We start from the raw sequence: 27070 nt of genomic DNA, 5'->3' as shown, positions 1-27070 counted from the left end.
GGGACAGGACTCATCTCAGCTTAATTTGCATATGTATCAAATCAGTTTTTGTACACAATAAAAGCACACAGAGCTATGGGGACTGGGTATTGCGGATGTGCTAGCGGCCATCTAGCAACCCATGTCCTCAGCTCTATACCCAAAATCCCGGTGACAGGTTCCCTTTAAAACCTATTCTAAAGGGGATGGAAATTATTTTTGTTATGTACTTAAAATTATTTTAGTTTTCATTTTTTCTACAGAAATAGGCGCCCGAAGTTCCTATTGTGCTTTAGAATCCGTACTCCCATCCCATACACTGCTGTATACAGGATTACAGATTCCCTTTTGGCTGTGCTGAGCGATGTACAGACCTGAGCATTCTTCTAAAGCCTGGCTGGCATACATAAGTGTTTATAGACCAAACAGCTAACATATCTTAGTCTGTGACCAGAACCTCTGGAGGCGTTTGCCCTGTCGCCTCCGCCGGCTCCATAGCATTCAAGGCTTAGGTACAGCAGTAATGAGTTATGGGAGCTCCTTCCCTGTACTCGCTCTGCTAAAAGCCTGCAGTTCATGTCGCAGGACAGGAGCTCCCATATCACATTGTACATTACAAAAATCATTTCCATCACATTTAGAACAGGTTTTAACATGTGAATGTTGAGGTACACAATAAACATGACTCGTGCTTAGCTTACACATAGAACATTTTCAAAAGGGCAAGACATTTTAAATGGAAGTTGTCATCAGAAAATGACCTAATTGTTTAAACCACGTTTTTAGGTTTAACATTTTAAAATAATTTTTTATGGTCATATTTACATTTTTAGAAGTCAATGAGCTCCCCCCAGACCATTGTGTCTATGGACCATGGGGCTGCCGTAAAGAAAATGTATTAATGCTGTTACGAACAGCACAGGCAAGATGGCTGTCCACATAATCATGGTCAGGAAGTAGAATAATAAAATCTGCAATCAGATGGTTTTAACTGACAGATGACATTTTTGGTGACACATTAACCTTTAATTTTCTGTAGCAATTAGGTACTACAGGCAATGAAGCAGAATTTTGTAGTTGAAGTGATACTCACACAGAATTGAATAGATAAGCTCGACCCTGACTTCCTTGAAATGACTGCCAAAGGAAAAAGAAAAAAAACATTGTCATTTACAGTGTAAAAGGTTACATGTTTTCGATGTTCCCACTAATATTTACAACTATGTTTAATGTGGGCTTCAAGGCGTATTCCAGGGCTTAAATAGATGACCTGTCCTTAGGACACCCCAACAATAACAGATTGGTGGGGATCAGCGGTTTCAGAATAGCTCTGGCGCAGCAAGTGGGCACCTGAACTACACAGCTCAATCCATTATGTAGCGGACAGAGCTGGTAACCACCGTACTGCTTTAGGGTGCATTCACACAACCGTCTTTATGGGTCCGCATTCATTCTGCAATTTTGCAGAACGGATGCAAACCCGTTAATTTCAATAGGTCCACAAAAGATGCGGACAGCAGACCGCGTGCTGTCCGCATCCGTACTTCCATTCTGCGGCCCCCGCAAAAAAAGATAGGACATTTTCTATTAATGGGACTTTTTATAATAGGGCTGGCCATGTGCAGTCTACAAAATACGGAACGCACACGGTCGGTATCCATGTTTTGCGGATTCCGCAATTTGCGGACCGCAAAACACATACGGTCGTATGAATGTACTGAAGTGAATGGGAGCAGTTCTGCAGTTACAGACTCCTTCCACTGCACAATGGATGGAGCTGTGTAGTGCTGACGCTACTCTAACATCTAATCAGCCAGGGGTATGGGGTGTCCGACACCTGCCAATCTGATACGGATGACCTATCCTGAGGAGTAGGCCATCAATATTAAAATCTTGGAAGGCATGTTTAAAGTCAAGGAGGAGCAAAAAAGCACAAATATGAGCATAAGAAAATAATGACAAGCAATTGGAATGCACTTTTCTCACACAAGGGCCAGGCCAGACAGACATGAGCAAGTTCAATGTGAGAAACTCGCAGCGTGCGTCAGTGAGAGGTCCCGTTCTGACCTCTGGTCCTCTGACAAGATCACACCGACACATGCTGCATGTTCCTCATATTGAACTTACTCATGTGTGTCTGGCCTAAGGGTACTCATCCTCAACAACCATTAGGGTCAATTTCACAGTTAACCAATTAAGTATCCTAATCTTAGTACAGTATACTTTTGGAGTGTGGGAGGAAACCATTGTAAACATGAGGAAAACATACAAATTTCACACAGATGTTGCCCTTAGTTGGATTTGAACCCAGGATACCAGCACTGCAAGGCACTAAAATTAATTACTGCTGGAAATGTGTGCAAAATAAATAAAATAAAAAATATAAAAAATAATATAAAAAAGCCACTCACCTCTTGAAAGCTTCTCTGTTTCAGCACTAAAGGCTGTATTACACAGGCGATTGTTGTGAAGGAAGCATTCAGGATTGAGGCGAATGGGGCTGAGTGAGATACCAAGCACAGCCGCTACACAATGTACGGCGCTGTGCTTGCTGAGCAGGGAGAAGGCCACAGTGCTCACAGGAGCACAAACTGTTGCGCCATTTCTCTTTAGGCCGTCAATGTGCTCTTTGGCAAATTGTAACCTCTTCAGCACGTCTTTTTTTTCAACAGTGGGACTTTGCGGGGGCTTCTTGCAGATAGCTTGGCTTCACATAGGCGTCTTCTAATTGTAACAGTACTCACAGGTAACTTTAGACCTTCTTTGATCTTCCTGGAGCTGATTGTTGGCTGAGTCCACTTCCATTCGAATGGTAGTTTTTCGCTTTCTTCCACGTCTTTCAGGTTTTGGTTGCCATTTTAAAGCATTTGCGATCATTTTAGCTGAGCAGCCAATCATTTTCTGCACTTCTTTATAGGTTTTCCCCTCACCAATCAATTTTTTTTATCAAGGTACGCTGTTCTTCTAAACGATGTCTGGAACGACCCATTTTCCTCAGAATTTCAGAGAGAAATGCATGTACAACATTTGCTGCCTTCCTTCCTTAAATAAGGGCAATAATTGCCACCTGTTTTTCAAAGAATTAATGACCTCACTCATTGAACACCCCACTGCTATTATTTTGAACATGCCCCTTTCAATTAGTGATTCAATTACACAGAATCAGCAGCATGCATGTCATGACTGTTGGATTTCTATTACTCTACTACACCTGCTAGTAAATTATTTGCCATGTAGAAATATCATTTCTACAAAAAAACTGTGATTGATCAGGTTAGTGATGTCTGACTGCTATTATTTTGAACACAACTGTACAAACCATTAGGATTTAAAGGTTTTTTTTCGTGATTTTTTTTTTAACGGATTGGTGGGGTTCCGACACCCGGGAACTCCTCTGATCAGCTGTTTGAGAAGGCACTGGAGCTCGCAGTAGTGTTGCAGCCATCTTTCTGCTCACCAAGCAGTGCTTGGTATCGCAGCTCAGCCCTATTCACTTCAATGGAGCTGATCTGTGCCTAGGCCACGTGACCTATGAACGCAATGTCACTGGCCTAGGGAAAGCTGAGAGAAGGATGTGGGGCTATGGTGAGTGCCACTGCCTTCTCAAACAGCTTATGGGCGGGGGTCCCAGGTGTCGGACTCCCACTGATCAGATACTGATCAGTGGGAGTCTCAGAAATCTCAGAAAACCCCTTTAACAGTAAAGCAGAGAAATAGACACGTTTCAATATCACAAAACACAATATACAGCAACATTCTAGATTGCATGCCCTTGCGAGCAAGGCCCTTACTCCTCTAGTTTGAATTGTTAATTACGGTAGCTTGTTATCCTGGGTTCCCATATATCAAGCCATCCAGCATAATTTACTTCCGGTGTGTTACACGTACGCAGTAGAGTAACTGATCCCAGTACGGATCTCATCGTTTTCTAGGGGGATCATTTCTGGTACATTATTAACTTAAATGTCTTCCTGTTCCCAACAGAAAAACGTAGCATGTAGTGTTTTTCTGTCCAGCTCTCACATTATTAGTATTTTTAATACATATCTAATAAAGGCTAAGTCCTAATGGTGGCGGTTTGTGACTATACTCGTCTTCACTACTATTATTATTAGGACCCTCTGACGGGAAATTGTCATAACTCTGAATTCAGCACTCACAGGCTATGGCCGTCGGACTGACGCACAAACTGCATAGAAAAGTCATCACTTGTGTCCTGCTATGGCATAAAACACCTGGCCTGACACTACAGATGTACGCGAGCCCAGCCTTACTATGTAACGTCTGATTTTATCTGTACATGTACTTTGATTTGTGAAATGCTGTGGAATAAGCTGGCGGTATATATAAACTTTTATTAGTAACATAGTTTGTAAGGCTGGAAAAAAATAAAAAAATAAAAATAAAAAAAACACATCTGTCCATCTAGTTCAGCCTGTTATCCTGCAAGTTGATCCAGAGGAAGGCAAAAAACCCTGTGAGGTAGAAGCCAATATTCCTTTATATTAGGGGGGGGGGGGGGAATCTCCTTCCCGACTCCAATCAGAATAACTCCCTGGATTAGGGACCAGTTTAGGACCCTTCTTTAGAACATGATGAAAAGACCCACTTGACCCGGTTTTAAACCTATTGACTTGTTAGATAGCTCAGACTTGCACCTACTCAGACAGATTAGCAATAGGCAGACTAAAGCCTGTGTGTCCTTGCTGCAGTCTACGGTTTAATCTGCCTACACAGCTAAGTGGCACGTCCATTCTATTAATTATGAATGACGACAAGTGTGTCAGCAATTGTATTTTTAGGTTACAATGACACCAGGGAAAAAAAGCTCTCCATTCTTATCTCTTGATACCTGCTTACAGCTTTCTATTACCTGCAAAAACAAGGCGTATGTACCAACCAGAAGAAGCTCAGTACTGATATATACACACACACACACACACACACTAGTAGACAAAACATATGTGTATGCATTATTTCTTACAAAATACACATTGAAATACATATATTTGTATAAATAAAATATGTTAACATGAGTGTGCAAGCTCTGTGCTGTTCACCCTCTCAGCCTCCAGAGTCACAACCACTCTCTGTAACAAAACATTTGAGCTTCCATGACTTTGATATTGGCGTCCGACTACCAGCTGTATGAGGAGACGGCGCACTCACCGGAGCTCTGGTGAGCACTACGTCTCTTCACAGCTTACCAATCACAGCGCATTACATAATATAGTGTCTGTGCTTGGTACTGTAGCTCAGCCCCATTCACTTGAATGGGACCGAGCTGTGCCTTGGCAATGTAACCGATGTACAGCGAAGTCACTTGCCTAGGAAGAGGCCCAAGCGCTCAAGGAGCACTGCGGCCTCTTCGAAAAGTTGTTCATCGGGGATGCTGGGACTCCGACCCCAGACGGACCTGGACTCAGACCCCATCGATATCAGATTAACAGATAACCCATTTAGTCTATCCTCAGCTGGCATCAGATGTATCACTATTAAAAGGAGCACGCCTGTCAAAAATTGTGGCAGAACTGTGCAGGTCAGTTCTCCATAATTGAAATCTACACCAGCAAGGAAGTTTCCTGGCATAGATTAGAATAAATGTGTGGTGCTGGTTATAGATGCCCCTGCATCTTCCCCCTTTTTTTTTTTTTTTTTTTTTTAATAAAGAGTGGCAAACTTGGAGCTTAACCTGCAAAAAGTTACTAAATTCTGTGAAACCATGGAGTGCGCCAAAATGCACGACTTTCTGACACCAGTATTTTAGCGTGCAGGGGATGATAAATGTACCTGTTAGAATTTACTTTTTAGGTAACATTTCACTGTAGAACATAATTATTTATTGTTCAGTTGTCACTGTCAGTGGTTAAGAGTAACAGGTCCTAGCAGCTGGACCAGTTACAGGCAGCGTATATGAACCCACTGTGCCAACCAACCAGTTTGACTTAGGGCTAGTCCTGAGGAAATTATCCTGGCGGTCCCCTGGTTTTCCCCCTTTAACCCTATACAGGGATCTGGCCTTCGCTGCAGGGGAGCCTCTAGGCCGCTACTACTTGAAATAGTCCTGGTGTTGTTGGCTGTTGCCCAACAGGAATCAGAAACACTGGCGTGTGGCACAGAGGGATCAGGCAATACATGTAGTCAGGAAACAGGCAGACGTCAGGGTTGGCAGAGTTCATGCACAGGATCAGGAACCAGACCACGGATGGTACACAGGCAGATAAACGGATTATAGCCCTTTCACAGGCTCTGGCAAGCTAGAGAGATCTAACAAAATCTGCATAGACCAAATTGCTCAGGCAAGGAAATGAGGCCAGCAACACAGCTATATAGCAGTAGCCGATTACCAATTCGGAACAGCTTCACAGCAGTCACAAAAGCAAGAGGAGGTTAACCCTTGCAGTACTGCAACAGAGGGGATATACATGAACAATGGCCCTAATTCACACACAGAAAGACGGTGCCCGTGGGCACGGGACAGTGGTGGCTATGAACCACCATAGTAACAGGTTCACACACAGCTTATAAACATAGGATTGTACAAAACAGTCAACCACGTTACACTTCTGCTGCAAATAGCATTACAAATATTGCTTGTAGTTTAGAGTTACCGGTAAATCTATTTGTGTGATGGCTTTTATACAGAAGAGACCTTTGCAATGTGGTAAATTTGTAATACGATGAGGCTAAGGCTACTTTCACACTTGCGTTCGGAGCGGATCCGTCTGATGTTTCATCAGACGGATCCGCTCCGATAATGCAGACGTTCGCATCCGTTCAGAACGGATGCGTCTGCATTAAAACTTAGAAAATTTTCTAAGTGTGAAAGTTGTCTGAGCGGATCCGTTCAGACTTTACATTGTAAGTCAATGGGGAACGGATCCGCTTGAAGATTGAGCCATATGGTGTCATCTTCAAGCGCATCCGCCCCCATTGACTTACATTGTAAGTCTGGACGGATCCGCTCGCCTCCGCACGGCCAGGCGGACACCCGAACGCTGCAAGCAGCGTTAAGGTGTCCGCTCCCTGAGCGGAGCGGAGGCTGAACGCTGGCAGGCGGATGCATTCTCAGTGGATCCGCCTCCACTGAGAATGCATTGGGGCCAGACGGATGCGTTCGGGAGCGCTCGTGAGCCCCTTCAAACGGAGCGCACGAGCGGACACCCGAACGCTAGTGTGAAAGTAGCCTAAACAACACTGTATGGAACACTACAGCTGCACTATTTCTACCCTCATAACTGAGGAAACCCCTACAATACCAAGCACAGATGTGGATATAACCTTTCCTAAAAGACAAAAAAATATTCCCAGTCAGTGGGGCACATTTACTAAAAGTGTCGCCACCTGTTTTCATGAGTAAAAAGCCTGTTTACAACGGTCATACTTTTTTAAGTATCATTTACCAACTATTTTTGTGTCTGTTGCGCCTATTTCTAGTTTTAAGACAAATTCAGAAGTTTTCTAACTTTCCTTCATATTTATATAGGTGTGCCTTATTTTCTACACCACCCCAGGACTGGCATACTTTTCTGTCTCTGTTTTGAGTGGCGAGTTGAGCCACAATTTGCCAATTTTATGGAGACGTGCGCTAAAAATTCAGCTCACTTGCGCCAAATTTTCATGTGTATACTATTTAGACCAGTTTAGTGAATTTGAATTTGACAAGAAAAAGACCACTATATGTCAGACCTAAACTTAAAAAAAAAAAAAAAAAAACAGATTTATGAAAGGCTAAAAAAAAGAGGTGCAAATTGAAGACAGACTTTGCCAATACGCCAGTTTAAAAAAATAAAAATAAAAATGGCGAGCTTAGTAAATGTGCCCCAGTGGGTTTCTTAGCATTTCAGCCTACATGCACACACATAACTCTGGCTCTGTGCTCCACATACATTTTTATGCTCGTAGCACTTTATTACATTGCTCTCCAGATACATTAAAATTTGCATCTTAGACCTTTTGCAGAACCAACAGGCAACTGTAAAATGTAACCATTGTCTATTATTTAGGCAGTTTCAAAATCTGAGGGTGGAAAGTGGAGGATGGGGTTTCACATCAGATCTAAAACAAGGACACACTTTGTGACTCCAATGTAAACTGCCCTAATAGCACTGAATCCTTCGAATGCTAACATTTTTACATCAGGAGCAGGCCTTGTTTAAATGCAGACAGAAAGGATACATATTGTCTGGGATACGCTGCAGCACCAAAGGAGCGATAATGAATAGGACCATTTTTACATTACTATTTTCAGGGATTTGTATAGATCACAGACTCAAAAAAAAACTACTGGTATATCAACACTAATCATACTGCTGTATTACAGAAGACTCTGTGCCAAAGTCTACGGAGGAAATTGGTACATGTTACCGTGTAGTTTCAAAACATTCTGTGTAACCTGCACCATCATGGAAGATATTCAAGGTTGAATCTATACATCACCTGTATACACACTGGTTCCTGGGGTCTGGCCTCCATATGTGGTGCCTAGGAGAGAGACTGAAAAAACTCAGAGGCTCAATGGGTGAGATTTTATTTTCTATTTCCCATAAGGGCTCATGCATCCGACCGTTGGCCGTTTTGCAGCCCACAAACACGGATACCAACCGCGAGCATTCTGTGGAACGGAATGTCCTGGCCCCTAATAGAACAGCCCTATCCTTGTCCTTAAAACTGACAAGAATAGGACATGTTCAATAGGACCAGGGCCGTGGAACGGACACACAGATTAGGATAGCACACGGGTGTGTTGTCCGTATCTTTTGCGGCCCCACTGAACTGAATGGGTCTGCATCAGACCCGCACAAAATGCAGATCGGACGCGGACCAAAAATACATTCAGGTGCATGAGCCCTAAAGCTGTTCTCGCAAACAAGGGCTAAGTGACTGTGGTTTCCAGTTGGCATAGAGGTCCTTACCCAGGAAAAATGGTCTTATATGTTGTCTGCCTTGTTGGAGGTGCAGTTTCAGACATATTTTAGGGCGCATTCACATCACCATTTTGTTTTCAGTTCTTCTGATCCGTCAAAAGAGCAGAACCTTTTTCTTAAAAATGGATTTGTTATTTTAAGCATCAGTTATGATCAGTATGCATCAGTTTTCCGTCAGTTCCTTTAGAGATCCGTCATTTTAGATGGGAGATAAAGTCCTCCTCACAGGACCTTTTCTCCTGTCTAAAATAACACATCTCTGACACAACAGATTTTAACTGATGCTCAAAAAAAATAAAAAAAGATGGCTCAGTTATATTTAGTGCAAACTGATGCGCAAAATAACGGATTTGTTTTTTCCCCCTGTTCTGACGGATCAGAAGAATGCAAAACAAAACACAGTCATGTGAACGCGGCCTTTACTTACATATTACGGCTGAGATCCCAGATCTGCCAATCACAGATACCTGTTCATAAGTCCCAGCAAACCAGCGGCCCACTTGCGGCTTATTCACCTCTTGGACATCTTTGCTTACTTTTGGTCTTCCCCATGCACTGGTCTGAGGTCTCATTGATCCGGTTACTCCATATTACCCTCACCTTCCCTTTCACATTAACCAATGCTTTCTGATTTTTCACTTTGTATTAAAATGTTAATACAGAAAAAGGATACACTGACTCACAGGTTTAGCTGGTCTGCTATTACACCACACCCTCTCATTTTGCACCACTCACTCGTCTCTCTTTATACGCCTAAAAGAGTCATGACTATCAGCTGAGCAAGGATTACAATACCTGCAACTAAAATCTGAGTCAGCATTTCTATGGAATAATTCCCCCAAAAATATAGGCAATTCTGATCACCATTAGAGCAGGTCATGTTTAAAAGAGACCGACCAGAACTCATGCAGTGATTTGAGCCCTAAACTATGGACATTTTGAAGAAAACACTGGATCTGGCCCTGCATTGTGGTTTCCATTATAAACTGAAAACATGAAATGTGAACAAAGCCTTAAGCTGACCATACACATTAGATAACTGTTGGCCGATAACGGATATGGAGATATATCTCTATTAGCACTCCATTATGAAGTTGCTGCTCATGGCGCTGGTCTTCCTCTGTGAATGCATGGTTCCTGTGAAGTTTGAGCCAGTTTCTTGGCGATGAGAGCTGACCCTTGGCTTCTGCTTATTCCTGAATGCCATCTCTTCTAACTAGGTATGAGCCATTCAATTCTAAAGAATGGGTTTGTTTCCTTAGCAAAAAGTTCTTCAACCAAGCGAGGCTGTCCTCACAGGTGAAGAAGCGCCCACCTGCATGTTGACTGACAAGGTCTGACATCTCGGCCAGCCCTGACCATCTGCTCCGAGTAGCAGTGCAGGCGCAGAGGCTCCGTTTCTGCATACTGTGCAGGCGCCGCTACACTTCGTGGTAGCGGCATGTGAACCTGAGCTGGTCCCGAAGCAGAGCCTCTGCGCAACTCGGAGCAGTGGTGCAGACACCAGACTGTCAGGGCCAGGGCGAGATGTCCAGTCCTGTCAATCAACAGGGGGTTGCATGTGCCTTTTGCCACAGCTCTAAGCCGCCGCTCCGCGATCCACAGCGCAACCTCCAGTTGAAATTAAAGGGAGACTGAGAGGAAGCGACTGCCGGCAGCTTTTCAGCACCCAATAGAAGTTAATGGTGAAATAGGTTTTTCGAGGCAGACCTGGCACTTTCTAAGATGTGATGACTACATCCGCATGTAAAACATGTCCAGCCACTTGCAGCTGCTGAGTGTATTGGCTATAGAGTTTATCAGCGTTTGTGGTATATGTTTAACAGATGTTACCACATGTATCACTGTTTCGAGTTATTCAGAATGATAAAGAACCAGGAAGATTCAAACAGTCCATAAACAATCACGACCCAAAAAAATGCACCCTAAAAGCATGGATTATCATACATGTGGTAACTGCATGTGTTCACTAACCGCAGCATGATCACCTCACGACCACACCATGTGGGTGTCCCCTTAATCACTGAATCCACGCGTTTCATTCAGTTCCGTTGCCACGTGTATAAAATCCAGCACCTAGCCATGCAGTCCGAGGGCTCATGCCCACGAACGTAAGGGCTCTGTGCAAATGGCGTTCCACAATGCACGGGCACGGGCCGTGTGCACTCAGTGCTGCGGATGCAGATCCACTGACATGAATGAGTCAGCGATCTGCAAGATACGGCACAAGATAGGACATGTTTTAGCTTTTGTGACGCTTCGTAGCGTTTCCGTGGCCTTCTGATCTGTGCCTCCACTCTGCAAAAAATAGGACATGTCCTATCTTCAGCCATATCTTCGAAGTGCACACAGCCGATGCCCATATATTGTGGACCCGCCGTTTGCGGTCCGCAATATGGGCACGGAGCCCTTATGTCATGGGCATAAGCCCCGACTCTACAAACATTTGTGAAAGAATGGGTCATTCTAGGAGCCCATGGAATTTCAGCGCAGTACTGCAATAGGAGGTCACTGTTGTAACAAGTCAGTTTGTGAAATTTCTTCTCTCCTAGATATTCCACCATCAACTGAGTGGGATTATTGGAAAATGGAAGTGTTTAGGAACCACAGCAACTCAGCCATGAAGTGGAAGACCACAAAGTTACAGAATGTAACTGCCAAGTGCTGAGGACAAGAGTGCATAGTGTGTACAATTTGCCAACGTTCTGCCAACTCAATAATTGCAGACTTCCAAACTTCCTCTGGCATGAACATCCGCACAAACATCAGCTGCATGCAAGCCTTACATTACCAAGCACAGTGCTAAAAGTCAGATAAAGTGGTTTAAATGCGATGAGATGTTTTTCAGAGGGTGGCCTGGGCCCTTTAGTTCCAGTGAAGGGAAATCTTAATGTGCCAGCATACCAAGACATTTTGTACAAATGTAGCTGAGGGAACAGTTTAGGGAAGGCCCTTTTCTTCAGAAAAGGGCCTTCCCTAAAAACTGCCGCAGTACATAATGCAAGGTCCATAAAGACAGGGTTAGGAAAGTTTGGTGTGGAAGTGCTAGACTGGCCCACAAAGAGCCCTGACCTCAACCCTATCCAACACCTTTGGTATGAACTAGAACAGAAATTATGAGCCAGACCTTCTCGTTCAACATCACTGTCTGACCTCACAAATGTTTTTTTCTAGATGAATTGACAGAAATCCACACAAACACATTCCAAAATCTTATAAAAAGCCTTCCAAGAAGGGTGAAGCTGTTTTAGCTGCAAAGTAAGGACGAAGGGAACAATTCCAAGCTAATGCCTATGGATTTAGAATGAGAGGTCATAAAAGCCCCTGTAGCTGTTATGTGTAGGTAGGCCAGAACTTTTGTCTATATAATATAGTTTAGAATCTGTGGCTGCTGCACACAGCCCCAGAGCTCATGGACAATTTGGTCATGTTACTGTGCCAAAATATGACCCCATGGTCCTGACCAACTTCAGCCACAGCCTCAGTACGGTTGTGAGTTTTAAACCCGATGAAGGCTGTTCTCAGAACTGCCTGCTCCCGGTGACCGCATGTGTTTCAGAGCGGCTCGCGGCGCAGGCACAGGTAAGGACTTACCTCTGCATCGCCGGGCTTGGGAATAAAGATGGCAGATCGCATGTGTTCGTCGGCGAACACTGCAAACTGGCCATCACTGGTGACCAACGTCATGTAGATCCAGGCTGAGTGACTAGTTTACACTAACCTTTGAAATTGCCCAGGGCCTATCTGTATTATTTATACTAGACTTTAATATACACATTAATATAAATCAACTATTTGGCTTCTATAAAACAGCAGCTCAGTATATGCATGGCACTGTTCAACCTACAGATCATTTTCCCAGTGTTGAAGACAGCTAGACAGATGAGGGCTGGTAACCTGCAGCAGAGCGTGGAAGACATGCAGGTCTGTCTGGCGAGGCGCACTTTTGACCTCGTCAAGTATAGTCAAGAAATATCACAGATACCATTTTATCATTGCTAGACCTCTTTCACCACTAAAGGCTGTACTACACTGGCCGATAATCTCTAACAAGCTTTTGCATGAACGTCCATTAGTGATAATCTTGCAGTGTAATACTGCAGCCAATTGCCCGAGGAACAAGCAAACTCGTTCATCAGGCAATTCCGATTTTTAAGCATGCTTAAAAATCAGCACTTGCCGGCGGCAGATCAAGCTAATAGTGATCTGTTGCCGACAAACCAAACCACTAAACAGCATGGGGACGAGCAATGGCATAGTGATCGCTCCTCCCCATACTGTGGAGGAAATTACTGTGTGTAATAGCAGTGGTCTCCTCCGCTAGGGAGCAATCGATTGCCAGGAAGGGAGCGCTTCCTTCCCGACAATTGCTTGCTGATCTGCCTGTCTAATACAGGCTTTAGCCACAACTATTAATGGGTGCTAATGAGATAAAAGAAATATTCACAAAAGCAGAGCATTTTTTTCCATTTAACTAAATCCAGGATTTCAACCCCAAAATGAGATGGGATGGGATAGCTATAAACAGCAGAATACAGACTATTGTGAGGGTATGTTCACACATACAAAATCTGCAGTGTATCTACCATTATGGAGTGGCAGGTGGAAAATTCAGAGTGTATTATAGTAGCAGCACAGTGGAGAAGATCTACAAAACCTACAGCAGAAAAGGACCTGCGGTACAGATTTTAAACCTGCAGTGTGTTAATTTATGCTGTAGATTTCACGGTGAATTCCACAGTGGAAACTCTGCCCCATGTGGCCAGACCCTAAAGCTGTCATTTTGAGATTACTATATACAGGTGAAACTCCAAAAATTTGAATATTGTGCAAAAGTCCATTTATTTCAGTAATGCAATTTAAAAGGAATTGCATTAACCACCTCCGGACCGCCTAACGCAGGATCGCGTTCCGGAGGTGGCAGCCCTGCGCACAGTCACGCATATACGCGTCATCTCGCGAGACGCGAGATTTCCTGTGAACGCGCGCACACAGGCGCGCGCGCTCACAGGAACGGAAGGTAAGAGAGTTGATCTCCAGCCTGCCAGCGGCGATCGTTCGCTGGCAGGCTGGAGATGTGTTTTTTTTAACCCCTAACAGGTATATTAGACGCTGTTTTTATAACAGCGTCTAATATACCTGCTACCTGGTCCTCTGGTGGTCCCCTTTGTTTGGATCGACCACCAGAGGACACAGGTAGCTCAGTAAAGTAGCACCAAGCACCACTACACTACACTACACCCCCCCCCCGTCACTTATTAACCCCTTATTAGTCCCTGATCACCCCTAATCACCCCTGATCACCCCATATAGACTCCCTGATCACCCCCCTGTCATTGATTACCCCCCTGTCATTGATCAACCCCCTGTAAAGCTCCATTCAGACGTCCGCATGATTTTTACGGATCCACTGATAGATGGATCGGATCCGCAAAACGCATCCGGACGTCTGAATGAAGCCTTACAGGGGCGTGATCAATGACTGTGGTGATCACCCCATATAGACTCCCTGATCACCCCCCTGTCATTGATTACCCCCCTGTAAAGCTCCATTCAGACGTCCGCATGATTTTTACGGATCCACTGATAGATGGATCGGATCCGCAAAACGCATCCGGACGTCTGAATGAAGCCTTACAGGGGCATGATCAATGACTGTGGTGATCACCCCATATAGACTCCCTGATCACCCCCCTGTAAAGCTCCATTCAGATGTCCGCATGATTTTTACGGATGCACTGATACATGGATCGGATCCGCAAAACGCATCCGGTCGTCTGAATGAAGCCTTACAGGGGCATGATCAATGACTGTGGTGATCACCCCCCTGTCATTGATTACCCCCCTGTAAAGCTCCATTCAGATGTCCGCATGATTTTTACGGATGCACTGATAGATGGATCGGATCCGCAAAACGCATCCGGACGTCTGAATGAAGCCTTACAGGGGCGTGATCAATGACTGTGGTGATCACCCCATATAGACTCCCTGATCACCCCCCTGTCATTGATTACCCCCCTGTAAAGCTCCATTCAGACGTCCGCATGATTTTTACGGATGCACTGATAGATGGATCGGATCCGCAAAACGCATCCGGACGTCTGAATGAAGCCTTACAGGGGCGTGATCAATGACTGTGGTGATCACCCCATATAGACTCCCTGATCACCCCCCTGTCATTGATTACCCCCCTGTCATTGATTACCCCCCTGTAAAGCTCCATTCAGATGTCCGCATGATTTTTACGGATGCACTGATAGATGGATCGGATCCGCAAAACGCATCCGGACGTCTGAATGAAGCCTTACACGGGCGTGATCAATGACTGTGGTTATCACCCCATATAGACTCCCTGATCACCCCCCTGTCATTGATCACCCCCCTGTCATTGATCACCCCCCTGTCATTGATCAACCCCCCTGTCATTGATCAACCCCCCTGTCATTGATCACCCCTCTGTAAGGCTCCATTCAGATATTTTTTTGGCCCAAGTTAGCGGAATTTTTTTTTTTTTTTTCTTACAAAGTCTCATATTCCACTAACTTGTGTCAAAAAATAAAATCTCACATGAACTCACCATACCCCTCACGGAATCCAAATGCGTAAAATTTTTTAGACATTTATATTCCAGACTTCTTCTCACGCTTTAGGGCCCCTAGAATGCCAGGGCAGTATAAATACCCCACATGTGACCCCATTTCGGAAAGAAGACACCCCCAGGTATTCCGTGAGGGGCATATTGAGTCCATGAAAGATTGAAATTTTTGTCCCAAGTTAGCGGAACGGGAGACTTTGTGAGAAAAAAATAAAAAATATCAATTTCCGCTAACTTGTGCCAAAAAAAAAAAATTTCTATGAACTCGCCATGCCCCTCATTGAATACCTTGGGGTGTCTTCTTTCCAAAATGGGGTCACATGTGGGGTATTTATACTGCCCTGGCATTCTAGGGGCCCCAAAGCGTGAGAAGAAGTCTGGTATCCAAATGTCTAAAAATGCCCTCCTAAAAGGAATTTGGGCACCTTTGCCCACCTAGGCTGCAAAAAAGTGTCACACATGTGGTATCTCCGTATTCAGGAGACGTTGGGGAATGTGTTTTGGGGTGTCATTTTACATATACCCATGCTGGGTGAGAGAAATATCTTGGTCAAATGCCAACTTTGTATAAAAAAATGGGAAAAGTTGTCTTTTGCCAAGATATTTCTCTCACCCAGCATGGGTATATGTAAAATGACACCCCAAAACACATTCCCCAACTTCTCCTGAATACGGCGATACCACATGTGTGACACTTTTTTGCAGCCTAGGTGGGCAAAGGGGCCCATATTCCAAAGAGCACCTTTAGGATTTCACAGGTCATTTACCTACTTACCACACATTAGGGCCCCTGGAAAATGCCAGGGCAGTATAACTACCCCACAAGTGACCCCATTTTGGAAAGAAGACACCCCAAGGTATTCCGTGAGGGGCATGGCGAGTTCCTAGAATTTTTTATTTTTTGTCACAAGTTAGTGGAAAATGCTTATTTTTTTTTTTTTTTTCATACAAAGTCTCATATTCCACTAACTTGTGACAAAAAATAAAAAGTTCCATGAACTCACTATGCCCATCAGCGAATACCTTGGGGTCTCTTCTTTCCAAAATGGGGTCACTTGTGGGGTAGTTATACTGCCCTGGCATTCTAGGGGCCCAAATGTGTGGTAAGGAGTTTGAAATCAAATTCTGTAAAAAATGACCTTTGAAATCCGAAAGGTGCTCTTTTGAATATGGGCCCCTTTGCCCACCTAGGCTGCAAAAAAGTGTCACACATCTGGTATCTCCGTAATCGGGAGAAGTTGGGGAATGTGTTTTGGGGTGTCATTTTACATATACCCATGCTGGGTGAGAGAAATATCTTGGCAAAAGACAACTTTTCCCATTTTTTTATACAAAGTTGGCATTTGACCAAGATATTTATCTCACCCAGCATGGGTATATGTAAAAAGACACCCCAAAACACATTCCTCAACTTCTCCTGAGTACGGAGATACCAGATGTGTGACACTTTTTTGCAGCCTAGGGGGGCAAAGGGGCCCACATTCCAAAGAGCACCTTTCGGATTTCACAGGTCATTTACCTACTTACCACACATTTGGGCCCCTAGAATGCCAGGGCAGTATAACTACCCCACAAGTGACCCCATTTTGGAAAGAAGAGACCCCAAGGTATTCGCTGATGGGCATAGTGAGTTCATGGAAGTTTTTATTTTTTGTCACAAGTTTGTGGAATATGAGACTTTGTATGAAAAAAAAAAAAAAAAAAAAAAAATCATCATTTTCCACTAACTTGTGACAAAAAATAAAAAATTCTAGGAACTCGCCATGCCCCTCACGGAATACCTTGGGGTGTCTTCTTTCCAAAATGGGGTCACTTGTGGGGTAGTTATACTGCCCTGGTATTCTAGGGGCCCAAATGTGTGGTAAGGAGTTTGAAATCAAATTCAGGAAAAAATGAGGAGTGAAATCCGAAAGGTGCTCTTTGGAATATGGGCCCCTTTGCCCACCTAGGCTGCAAAAAAGCGTCACACATCTGGTATCCCCGTACTCAGGAGAAGTTGAGGAATGTGTTTTGGGGTGTCTTTTTACATATACCCATACTGGGTGAGATAAATATCTTGGTCAAATGACAACTTTGTATAAAAAAATGGGAAAAGTTGTCTTTTGCCAAGATATTTCTCTCACCCAGCATGGGTATATATAAAATGACACCCCAAAACACATTCCCCACCTTCTCCTGAGTACGGAGATACCAGATGTGTGACACTTTTTTGCAGCCTAGGTGGGCAAAGGGGCCCATATTCCAAAGAGCACCTTTCGGATTTCACAGGTCATTTTTTACTGAATTTGATTTCAAACTCCTTACCACACATTTGGGCCCCTAGAATGCCAGGGCAGTATAACTACCCCACAAGTGACCCCATTTTGGAAAGAAGAGACCCCAAGGTATTCGCTGATGGGCATAGTGAGTTCATAGAACTTTTTATTTTTTGTCACAAGTTAGTGGAATATGAGACTTTGTAAGAAAAAAAAAAAAAAAAAAATCATCATTTTCCGCTAACTTGTGACAAAAAATAAAAAGTTCTATGAACTCACTATGCCCATCAGCGAATACCTTAGGGTGTGTACTTTCAGAAATGGGGTCATTTGTGGGGTGTTTGTACTGTCTGGCCATTGTAGAACCTCAGGAAACATGACAGGTGCTCAGAAAGTCAGAGCGGCTTCAAAAAGCGGAAATTCACATTTTTGTACCATAGTTTGTAAACGCTATAACTTTTACCCAAACCATTTTTTTTTTACCCAAACATTTTTTTTTTATCAAAGACATGTAGAACTATAAATTTAGAGCAAAATTTCTATATGGATCTCGTTTTTTTTGCAAAATTTTACAACTGAAAGTGAAAAATGTCATTTTTTTGCAAAAAAATCGTTAAATTTCGATTAATAACAAAAAAAGTAAAAATGTCAGCAGCAATGAAATACCACCAAATGAAAGCTCTATTAGTGAGAAGAAAAGGAGGTAAAATTCATTTGGGTGGTAAGTTGCATGACCGAGCAATAAACGGTGAAAGTAGTGTAGGTCAGAAGTGTAAAAAGTGGCCTGGTCTTTCAGGGTGTTTAAGCACTGGGGGCTGAGGTGGTTAATGCAGCTTAAAATTAGAATTTTGTGAAAAGGTTCAATATTCTAGGCTCAAAGGGTCACACTCTAGTCAGCTAATTAATCCATACCCCCTGAGCAAAGGGTACCTGACATTGTGACTTTGGGGTTTCATAAGCTGTAAGCCATAATCATCCAAATTATAACAAATAAAGGCTTGAAATATCTCGCTTTGCATGTAATGAGTCTCTCATATGTTAGTTTCTCCTTTTAATTTGCATTACTGAAATAAATGAACTTTGCACAATATTCAAATTTTTCAAGTTTCACCTGTATTTAAAAAGGTCAAAGATTTTTACCTATGAAACTGGCTGACCTGTTGTATGTGCACTTCGCAGCTGAAGACATCTGTGTTGGTCTCATGTTCATATGTGCCCGCATTGCTGATGTTTTAATAGATGTAAATGAGCCTCTATGAACAACCGGGGCGTTGCTGTTACACCTAGAGGCACTCTATGCAACTGCTGTCCACCCTTTCAACTTTGATTGACAGGACCAGCCAGTGAAAAGGTCATCAGGCCCTGTCACCCGAAGTGCAGAGGGCATCTGCTGAGAGATTCCCTTTAAACAATCCTCTGTTGTGCACTGAAGTAAATGCCAAGAAAGAGTCTAGTACCAGTAATTCAGGAATAGCCTACCTGAGGCTCTCCCATCATGCCTGGACAGTCTACAGCCATCAGCCTACAGCAGGACAGCTGGAGAGCCGCAGGTTGGCCATCCCTGCAGTAATTGCTTCCTCCTCTATTCCACGAGCCTTGCGCCAATAATATCCTATCCACTCGGTTCCTGCCATCCAACAGCAAAGTGGATGGGTCTGGGACCTCCAAGCGCCCCCTAGCTTCTTTGGTCAGTATGCCCCTTCCCCAGCTTTGTGGCGGAGCACTTTTATCCCATATGGTGAAGGGGAATGAGAATACCCAGTGGTCCAGTACATTTCCAGGAGAAATGCCATACACAGTGTTCTAAGAGAAGGTGATCCAGAATATTTATTTTATGTGGAATATGACAGACATTAGCTGCACGCTCCTCTGACCACAAACTGTATGAATGCAAAGCCAAGAAATATCCATCTTACAAATAGGGAAAATGTGACATTGTATTGTTCTGGCCCTTATATGCAGGTCTACATGCCGTGGCTCTGAAGCCATGTACTAAATTTAGCCTGTAGAATGAGGTTAGGGTGTTGCCTCATTGTTTTACGATAGTTGTGTGTGTCTAGCAGCAGCTTAGTGTGCTGTTCTTCTGGATGTCAGCATTCATTATCAAGCTCTACCAGTCACACTGGCTGCATGTTCAGCAGCAAAACAGAAATAAAGATCCTCTTATCACAAGGACGTCAACAGCGCTGTAAAGCTTTACCATGTAGAATCAGCGGAACTAATCAGGCAGATCTTGGCTTCATAAAAGCCAATTGTTATACAGACAGGAGTCTGGACTAGAAAAACAAGCCACATACTGTACATCTCTTCCAGTTAGGGAAGGTTCACATATGTGGCATGAACTTCGGTAGAGGTACAGACTACAGGAGTTTACTGTGCCCAGCATAGCCGCACACCGCCAGTTCCCCATTGACTATAATGGGATCAGACACGGATCTGCCCGCTTTCCGGCGCAGTATCTGGCTATGCCGGATGCACAAAACGCCGGTAGTCTGTTTAGGTTATTGGCGCTTGTGCCGCTTATGTGAACCTACCCTTAAAAAGGGCGCTAAACCAACTGAAGATAAAAGGAATTCAGAGCTAAAAGCGGTTTTTCCATCCTAGATATTTATGGCACAATCACAGGATACACCATGAATGCCTGATAGACGAAGGTCCCAGAAGGCATACCAGCTACAGAAAGGGGGTAGGGGGATATGGGCGATATGAATGGAGAGGCGGCCACACTTGCACGGCTCTTAGTCTACCTGCACACCGCATCCCACCTACAGAACGGGGGTATGGTAACATGGGCGCTGTATTGTAAATGGAGGCACAGCCATGCATGCACGGCTCTCCTAGTCTACCTGCACATTGTGCGGATTTGTATGCCAAAAAAATAATAATTTATAAGTTTACATAAATCTGCACTATTTATCCTGGTTTAAATGCATTTTTTTTTTTATGTTAACATCCCCATTGAAGTTTATGGGGAAAACCATTAAATTTAAGGTGCGAAATTGCACAAACAATTGATATGCTGCGGATTTTCAAATCCACTTGGCAGGTTAATTTTGACAGGGAAAAATTAGGTAACGTGAATAATGTTGTATGGGGCCCCTAGAGTGCCATAGTGACAGTTGATCTTTAAATAGGGCAAGGTGCCCTGCATCTGTAGCAAATTATCCGTACCTTGTTCCAAGTAAAGCATTTTTAGCTTTTTTTGTATCAGTGTCCAATAATCTGTTAGGTGAACCAGATAACCCCTGCTCCGGAGAAACAGTACAACAGACTATACTACCATTCAATCCCGACCTGTATAACCCATTCATAGGTGTATTTTTCCCTTACATGTTGGTGGGTATGATGGTAGGATTAACAAGGAACAAAAAAAAAAAAAAAAAAAAACATTTTGACCCCCTTCACACCAATGTATAACGTTATGTACTCAAAGGCTTCTGTAAAAACCGTATGTCACTACAAAAAATACCTCAAAATAGAGATTATATATTATGGAAACCAGAAGTTTACACTGTATAAGAGAGAGAGACAGAGAGAGACAGAGAGAGACAGAGACACAGAGAGACAGATTTTTATTACTTTCTGTCAAAAGTTTACATATATTTCATTAATATTTGGTACCATTGCCCTTAAACTGTATGATTTGGGTCAAACGTTTTGGATATCCTTCCACAAGCTTCTCACAATAGTTGGTCTGAATTTGGGCCCATTCCTCCTGACAAAACTGGTGTAACTGAGCCATGTTTGTTGGTCGCCTTGCTTGCACCTACCTTTTCAGCTTTGCCCATAAATTTTAAATAGATCAGGGCTTTGTGATGGCCACTCTAAAACATTGACTTTGTTATCCTTAAGCCACTTTGTAACCAGTTTGGCAGTATGCTTCGGGTCATTGTCCATTTGGAAGACCCATTTCTGCCCAAGCTTTAACTTCCTGGCTGATGTCTTGAGATGTTGCTTCAGTATTTCCACAAAATCTCCTTTCCTCCTCTATTTTGTGAAGTGCACCAGTCCCTCCTGCAGCAAAACAACCCCACAACATGATGCTGCCACCCCCCGTGTTTCACAGTTGGGATGGTCGTCCAAGCTTCTCCCTTTTACCTCCAAACGCAACGATGGTCATTATGGCCAAAAAGTTCAATTTTAGGTTCGTCAGACCACAGGACGTCTCCAAAAATGTAGGTTTTTGTTCCCGTGTGCATTTGCAAACATTAATCTGGCTTTTTTATGCTTCTTTTGGAGTAATGGCTTCTTCCTGGCAGAGTGGCCTTTCAGCCCATGTTGATGCAGTACTCGTTTCACTGTGGATACTGACACAATTTTACCAGCTTCCGCCATCATCTTCACAAGGTCTTTTGCTTTTGTTCTTGGGTTGATATGCACATGTAAGACCAAAGCACGTTCATCTCTGGGACACAGAACCAGTCTCTTTCCTGAGCAGTGAATGTGGCCACATTTTCCTGATCAGTATGATGGCTGGACATTCCCATCTTGTTTGTACTTGCGTATAATTGTTTGTACAGATGAACGAGGCATCTTCAGGTATCTTGAAATTGCACCCAAAGTTGAGCCAGACTTGTGCAAGTCCACAATTCTCTTCCTGATATCTTGGATGATTTCTTTACACTTTCCCATGATGCTACACAAAGAAGCAGTTGTGTTTCAGGTGTACATTTAAATACATCCACAGGTGTGTCTCTAATTAACTCAGATGTTGCCAACAAACCTAACAGTAGCTTTTAAACACATGACCTCATCATATGGGCAGTCCGGAATTGTTTAAAGGCATAGTAATCTTTGTGTATGTAAACTTTTGACATTGCAGAAAGTAATAAAAATGCCTTAAAGGGCTTCTGTCACCCCACTAAAGTGGGGGATCGTCCTCTGGCTGGCCCTGTCTGCTATCAAGATCTTGCGCCTGCGCCGTAACGGTATTCAGTTGGCGCAGGCGCACTGAGAGGCGGACGCTCGCTCGGCCGCTCCATCCTCAATGCGCCTGCGCCGATGACGTCCCATCTACACCCGTCGCAGGCGCATTGAGGAAGGAGCAGCCGAGCGAGCGTCCTCCTCTCAGTGCGCCTGCGCTGACTGAATACCGTTACGGCGCGAGATCTTGATAGCAGACAGGGCCAGCCAGAGGACGATTCCGTTCCCTGGCCCTGTCAATCAACATGCAGAGGGGGCGTCTTTAGGATTGGAGGATGCGGCTGCTACCAGCAAGTAGCCGCCCTACTTGCTGGTAGCAAGGTAATTTGCATATTTTAAAACTACGTTTTTAACAAAATCTGCTGAACAGAAATGATTAATTACAGTATGTATGCATAAATCGCATTATAGGCATTCTAAGTAACCAAAAAAAAATAAAGTTTAGTGGGGTGACAGAAGCCCTTTAAAACATTCGCAATCTCTCATTCTGGCATTTGGCAAATATATATATATATATATATATATATATATATATATATATATATATATATATATATATAAACCAAAAACAGAACTCAGCAGCACAAGACAAAAAGCAGTGGGTGCAAGTCCTCTCAGCCGCAGGCTAAGACGGCTATAAATAAGTATAGATTCCAAAAACGAGGCAGCACTCCAATGGAAGTAAAAACGTGGATCCTTTATTCCCCTCTGTGCAACGTTTCAACCGTCTCAATGCGGTCTTTCTCAAGCATAACAAAAAAGGTGTCATCAAGGGGTATATATACCCACAATACATTGCAAATAATGAACGTGACAATTATATAATCTTCAGACCAATGAAGCATAAACCATACAATCCATGGTGTACAAAAAACAAAAGTCATATATAGCCGAATGGTCTACATTGCATAATATATATCATAGTGCAAAACAGTGTACATATATATTTGATCATTATGATAACGATCAAATGAAATAATTGACCAATATCTAGTTAATCAAAAAAGTGTAACATCACCTGTGCAAATGAATAAGTGCATGTAGTTTAAAAAAAGGAACTTACACCGGATCGTATGGGACGGCGCGCCAAACTTCCGCGTCCTCACCGTCAAAGTGCGCATGTCCCAAGTGCCTGCCACGTCACCAGACGGACGCTCCAAGCCGAGGAGCCAGGCGTCATCACCATGGAAACGTGTGGGCACATGACCACAGCGATAGACACGTGACTCCTCAGGAGGACGCGCCGGGTAGAAGCACGCCCACAAGGCCGGCCCCGCGTCGCTAGGCAACAATGAAACATTGCTCCCCCAGCATCAGCAGTCCCGCAGTGTGTATCATAGTCCACCCACCGGCCACACGGCAGGCACAGGTACCCGGGCACATAAGAAACGGCAGGAAAGGGGGAATTAACAGACGAGAGGAGAGAAAAAAAGGAAGACACTGGCATCGCAACAATGAACTATGTGGGTAGAAGGACCAAAGCAGGTCACTGTAGTTTGTATATTTATATATATAAATAAAAATCAGAGTGAACGTGGCTTGCATGAAGTATATCAGCACTGGAAATAAGTAATAACCCGTGCCATACTTCAAAAATAGGACAACAGGCCGGGGATCAAAAGGTCCCGCCGTTGTCACGGCAGAACCCCTGTTCCATGGAAGGCGAGGGATCAGAGACACGTCCATGCCACAGGTCCCAAACCCAGACACCGACCCTACAGTCCAAGATGAAATAAACAGACCACCAATCCAGATAGACAACATAATTATAGTAAACCCACACGTTACATGGCAAAGCCAATACAAATGCATCCAGGGATCTCTCCCATCATCATAATCCCAACATGGATAAGCAGAAGAGGGCGCATACCGTCCACAGAGAACGCCAGCGGAGCACCAATGATCTAAAGAAAGAAAGAGTAGAATATAAGCAATAAGACAGAGAATTATACATCTGTATGTAACAAATTGATTATATATATCAAAAGAATGACACCAATACGGAATTCACATACACCAGGACACGACAAGGGGAGGGGCAACAGGGAATAGCTAAAAAAGCCACATCCTATACTACACTCCACTTAAAATCAACATTGAGACCATGGGGTCTCAGTGTGTTGAGACGATGGATCCATCTAAGCTCACGTTGTTTGAGAGCCAATGTCCTGTCACCTCCCCTTCTAGACAGAGAAATATGATCCACTAACATAAACTTCAAATCCTTCTCCTTGTGGTTGGCCTCGACAAAGTGTTTAGGCACGGGCAGATCTTTTCTTTTTTGTCGAATGGAGAAACGATGATTGTTCAACCGTGCCTTCATGTCACAAGTGGTCTCCCCAACATAGAGGAGGCCACAAGGACAGGAGAGCACGTAGATCACATATGAACTATTGCATGTCAAGAAATGTCCAATCCCATACTGGATCCCCGTAACAGGGTGAGTAAACTTCTCCCCCCTGGTCATGTAGGCGCAATTGACGCAGCCAAGGCAGGGATAAGAACCCACCCTGCGAGGGCCAATATGAGATTGTACTAAAGTCTTGACGGGAATGTCCGCACGGACCAATTTATCCCGGAAATTGGCAGGACGTCTGTAGGAAAGCAGAGGTGGCACCGTCAAAGGTATAACACTGGGAAAATTGCTCTTGAGTATTGCCCAATGTTTACGGACAATCTGAGCAATCTGAACACTTTGTTCCGAATAAGTTGATATAAAAGGTATTCTCTCAACTTTATTTTGTGTGGCACCTAGGGAGATCTGTGGATTTTTTACCTTGTTAAGGTGTTTATCAATCACCCGAGTCGGGTAACCCCGTTCCCTAAACTTGTGCACCATGTGAGAGAAACGAGTCGGGAGTAAGTCTGGATCCTGCACCAACCTCTTAACCCTGAGTAGCTGACTGTAGGGTACGGAATTAATGATGGATCTAGGGTGGCGCGCCGTCCCATACGATCCGGTGTGAGTTCCTTTTTTTAAACTACATGCACTTATTCATTTGCACAGGTGATGTTACACTTTTTTGATTAACTAGATATTGGTCAATTATTTCATTTGATCGTTATCATAATGATCAAATATATATGTACACTGTTTTGCACTATGATATATATTATGCAATGTAGACCATTCGGCTATATATGACTTTTGTTTTTTGTACACCATGGATTGTATGGTTTATGCTTCATTGGTCTGAAGATTATATAATTGTCACGTTCATTATTTGCAATGTATTGTGGGTATATATACCCCTTGATGACACCTTTTTTGTTATGCTTGAGAAAGACCGCATTGAGACGGTTGAAACGTTGCACAGAGGGGAATAAAGGATCCACGTTTTTACTTCCATTGGAGTGCTGCCTCGTTTTTGGAATCTATACTTATTTATAGCCGTCTTAGCCTGCGGCTGAGAGGACTTGCACCCACTGCTTTTTGTCTTGTGCTGCTGAGTTCTGTTTTTGGTTTCTGTCTATTTTGGACTTTTCCAGCCTGCACCGTTACTCATTTATTTCACCTTTTTACGTTATGGATACCCCTGATGTCTTCACATACACCAGGGCTGATGAGGAGAGGATTCTACAGGGTTTGGTGAGTGAGCCTGCATTTTTGTCTACACCCACTTTAATTGACCTGAAGAGAAACTTCGAGGCAGACGCCAAGAAAATAGTGTCCACTGACCTCCATATGATGACCCTCGGCCAATACTTCAAGGAGCACAGAATTCCTAGGGGAATTCGGTCACAGCTTAAACCAAATCTTTTTCCTAGTGACTCTCCATATGCACAGAAATTTACTCAAATATCAAATAAATATGCATATGATATTATTCTTTTGAATTTGGAGTATTTGCAACAGGAACTGGCTGATAGCAGAACACGGCAGGACCAGACTAAGAGTGCTTTGGAAACGATGTTGGGACCAGATGAATTCCGTAAATATAATGATAACTGCATGGAACACTTATCCAAATTTATTAAGGAACAGGAGTCAACTAAAAGAAAAAAATGGCAGCGGGATGCCGAAGATTATGCTAAAGGCAAAATTTATACATGGCAAAATGATACACCACAGAGACAGTTTCCTCCACACCGTCCGAATAACAGAAAACACCCCCAGCCGGGACAGCCTGGGCCAGTGACCACCAATAATCCGGTATCTACTAAGCCTTTTTTAGGGATAGGCCCTGTGACAGTCAGAGAACCAGACGGGGTGGCAGAAGACACCACAGGTGGCGGAAATCCCAGGTCTCCAAAAGTGACCAAACCTATGGCACTACGCAGAAAGGGGAATCATGCCCTATGATGAATAGTAATGTTTCCAATGTGGTAAATATTTCTTCTGTACCTTTAACTGATGTGCAAATTAATGTACTGTCTAAGGGCCTTTCATT

General features: G+C 43.6%; 1 protein-coding gene across 3 annotated transcripts in view; it reads right to left on the bottom strand.

Moving 5' to 3' along the window:
- Positions 1–27070, bottom strand: part of YPEL2 (yippee like 2) — a 91670-nt gene that overhangs the window by 15557 nt on the left and 49043 nt on the right. Inside the window, exons 1-2 of one of the 3 annotated variants that reach the window (XM_040424660.1) lie at positions 9422–9495; positions 1073–1116 (exon numbers count right to left, since the gene is read on the bottom strand). In XM_040424660.1, the coding sequence (XP_040280594.1) occupies positions 1073–1116; positions 9422–9478 (101 nt within the window). In that variant the 5' untranslated portion in view covers positions 9479–9495. Of the gene's footprint in view, positions 1–1072; positions 1117–9421; positions 9496–27070 lie in introns of those variants that run through there. The other 2 variants (XM_040424659.1, XM_040424658.1) reach the window with 2 other exon arrangements.

Source organism: Bufo bufo, chromosome 3 (genome assembly GCF_905171765.1).
Source record: "Bufo bufo chromosome 3, aBufBuf1.1, whole genome shotgun sequence".
In the NCBI taxonomy this organism is placed as follows: domain Eukaryota; kingdom Metazoa; phylum Chordata; class Amphibia; order Anura; family Bufonidae; genus Bufo; species Bufo bufo.
This window is presented reverse-complemented; position numbering and strand designations above follow the sequence as displayed.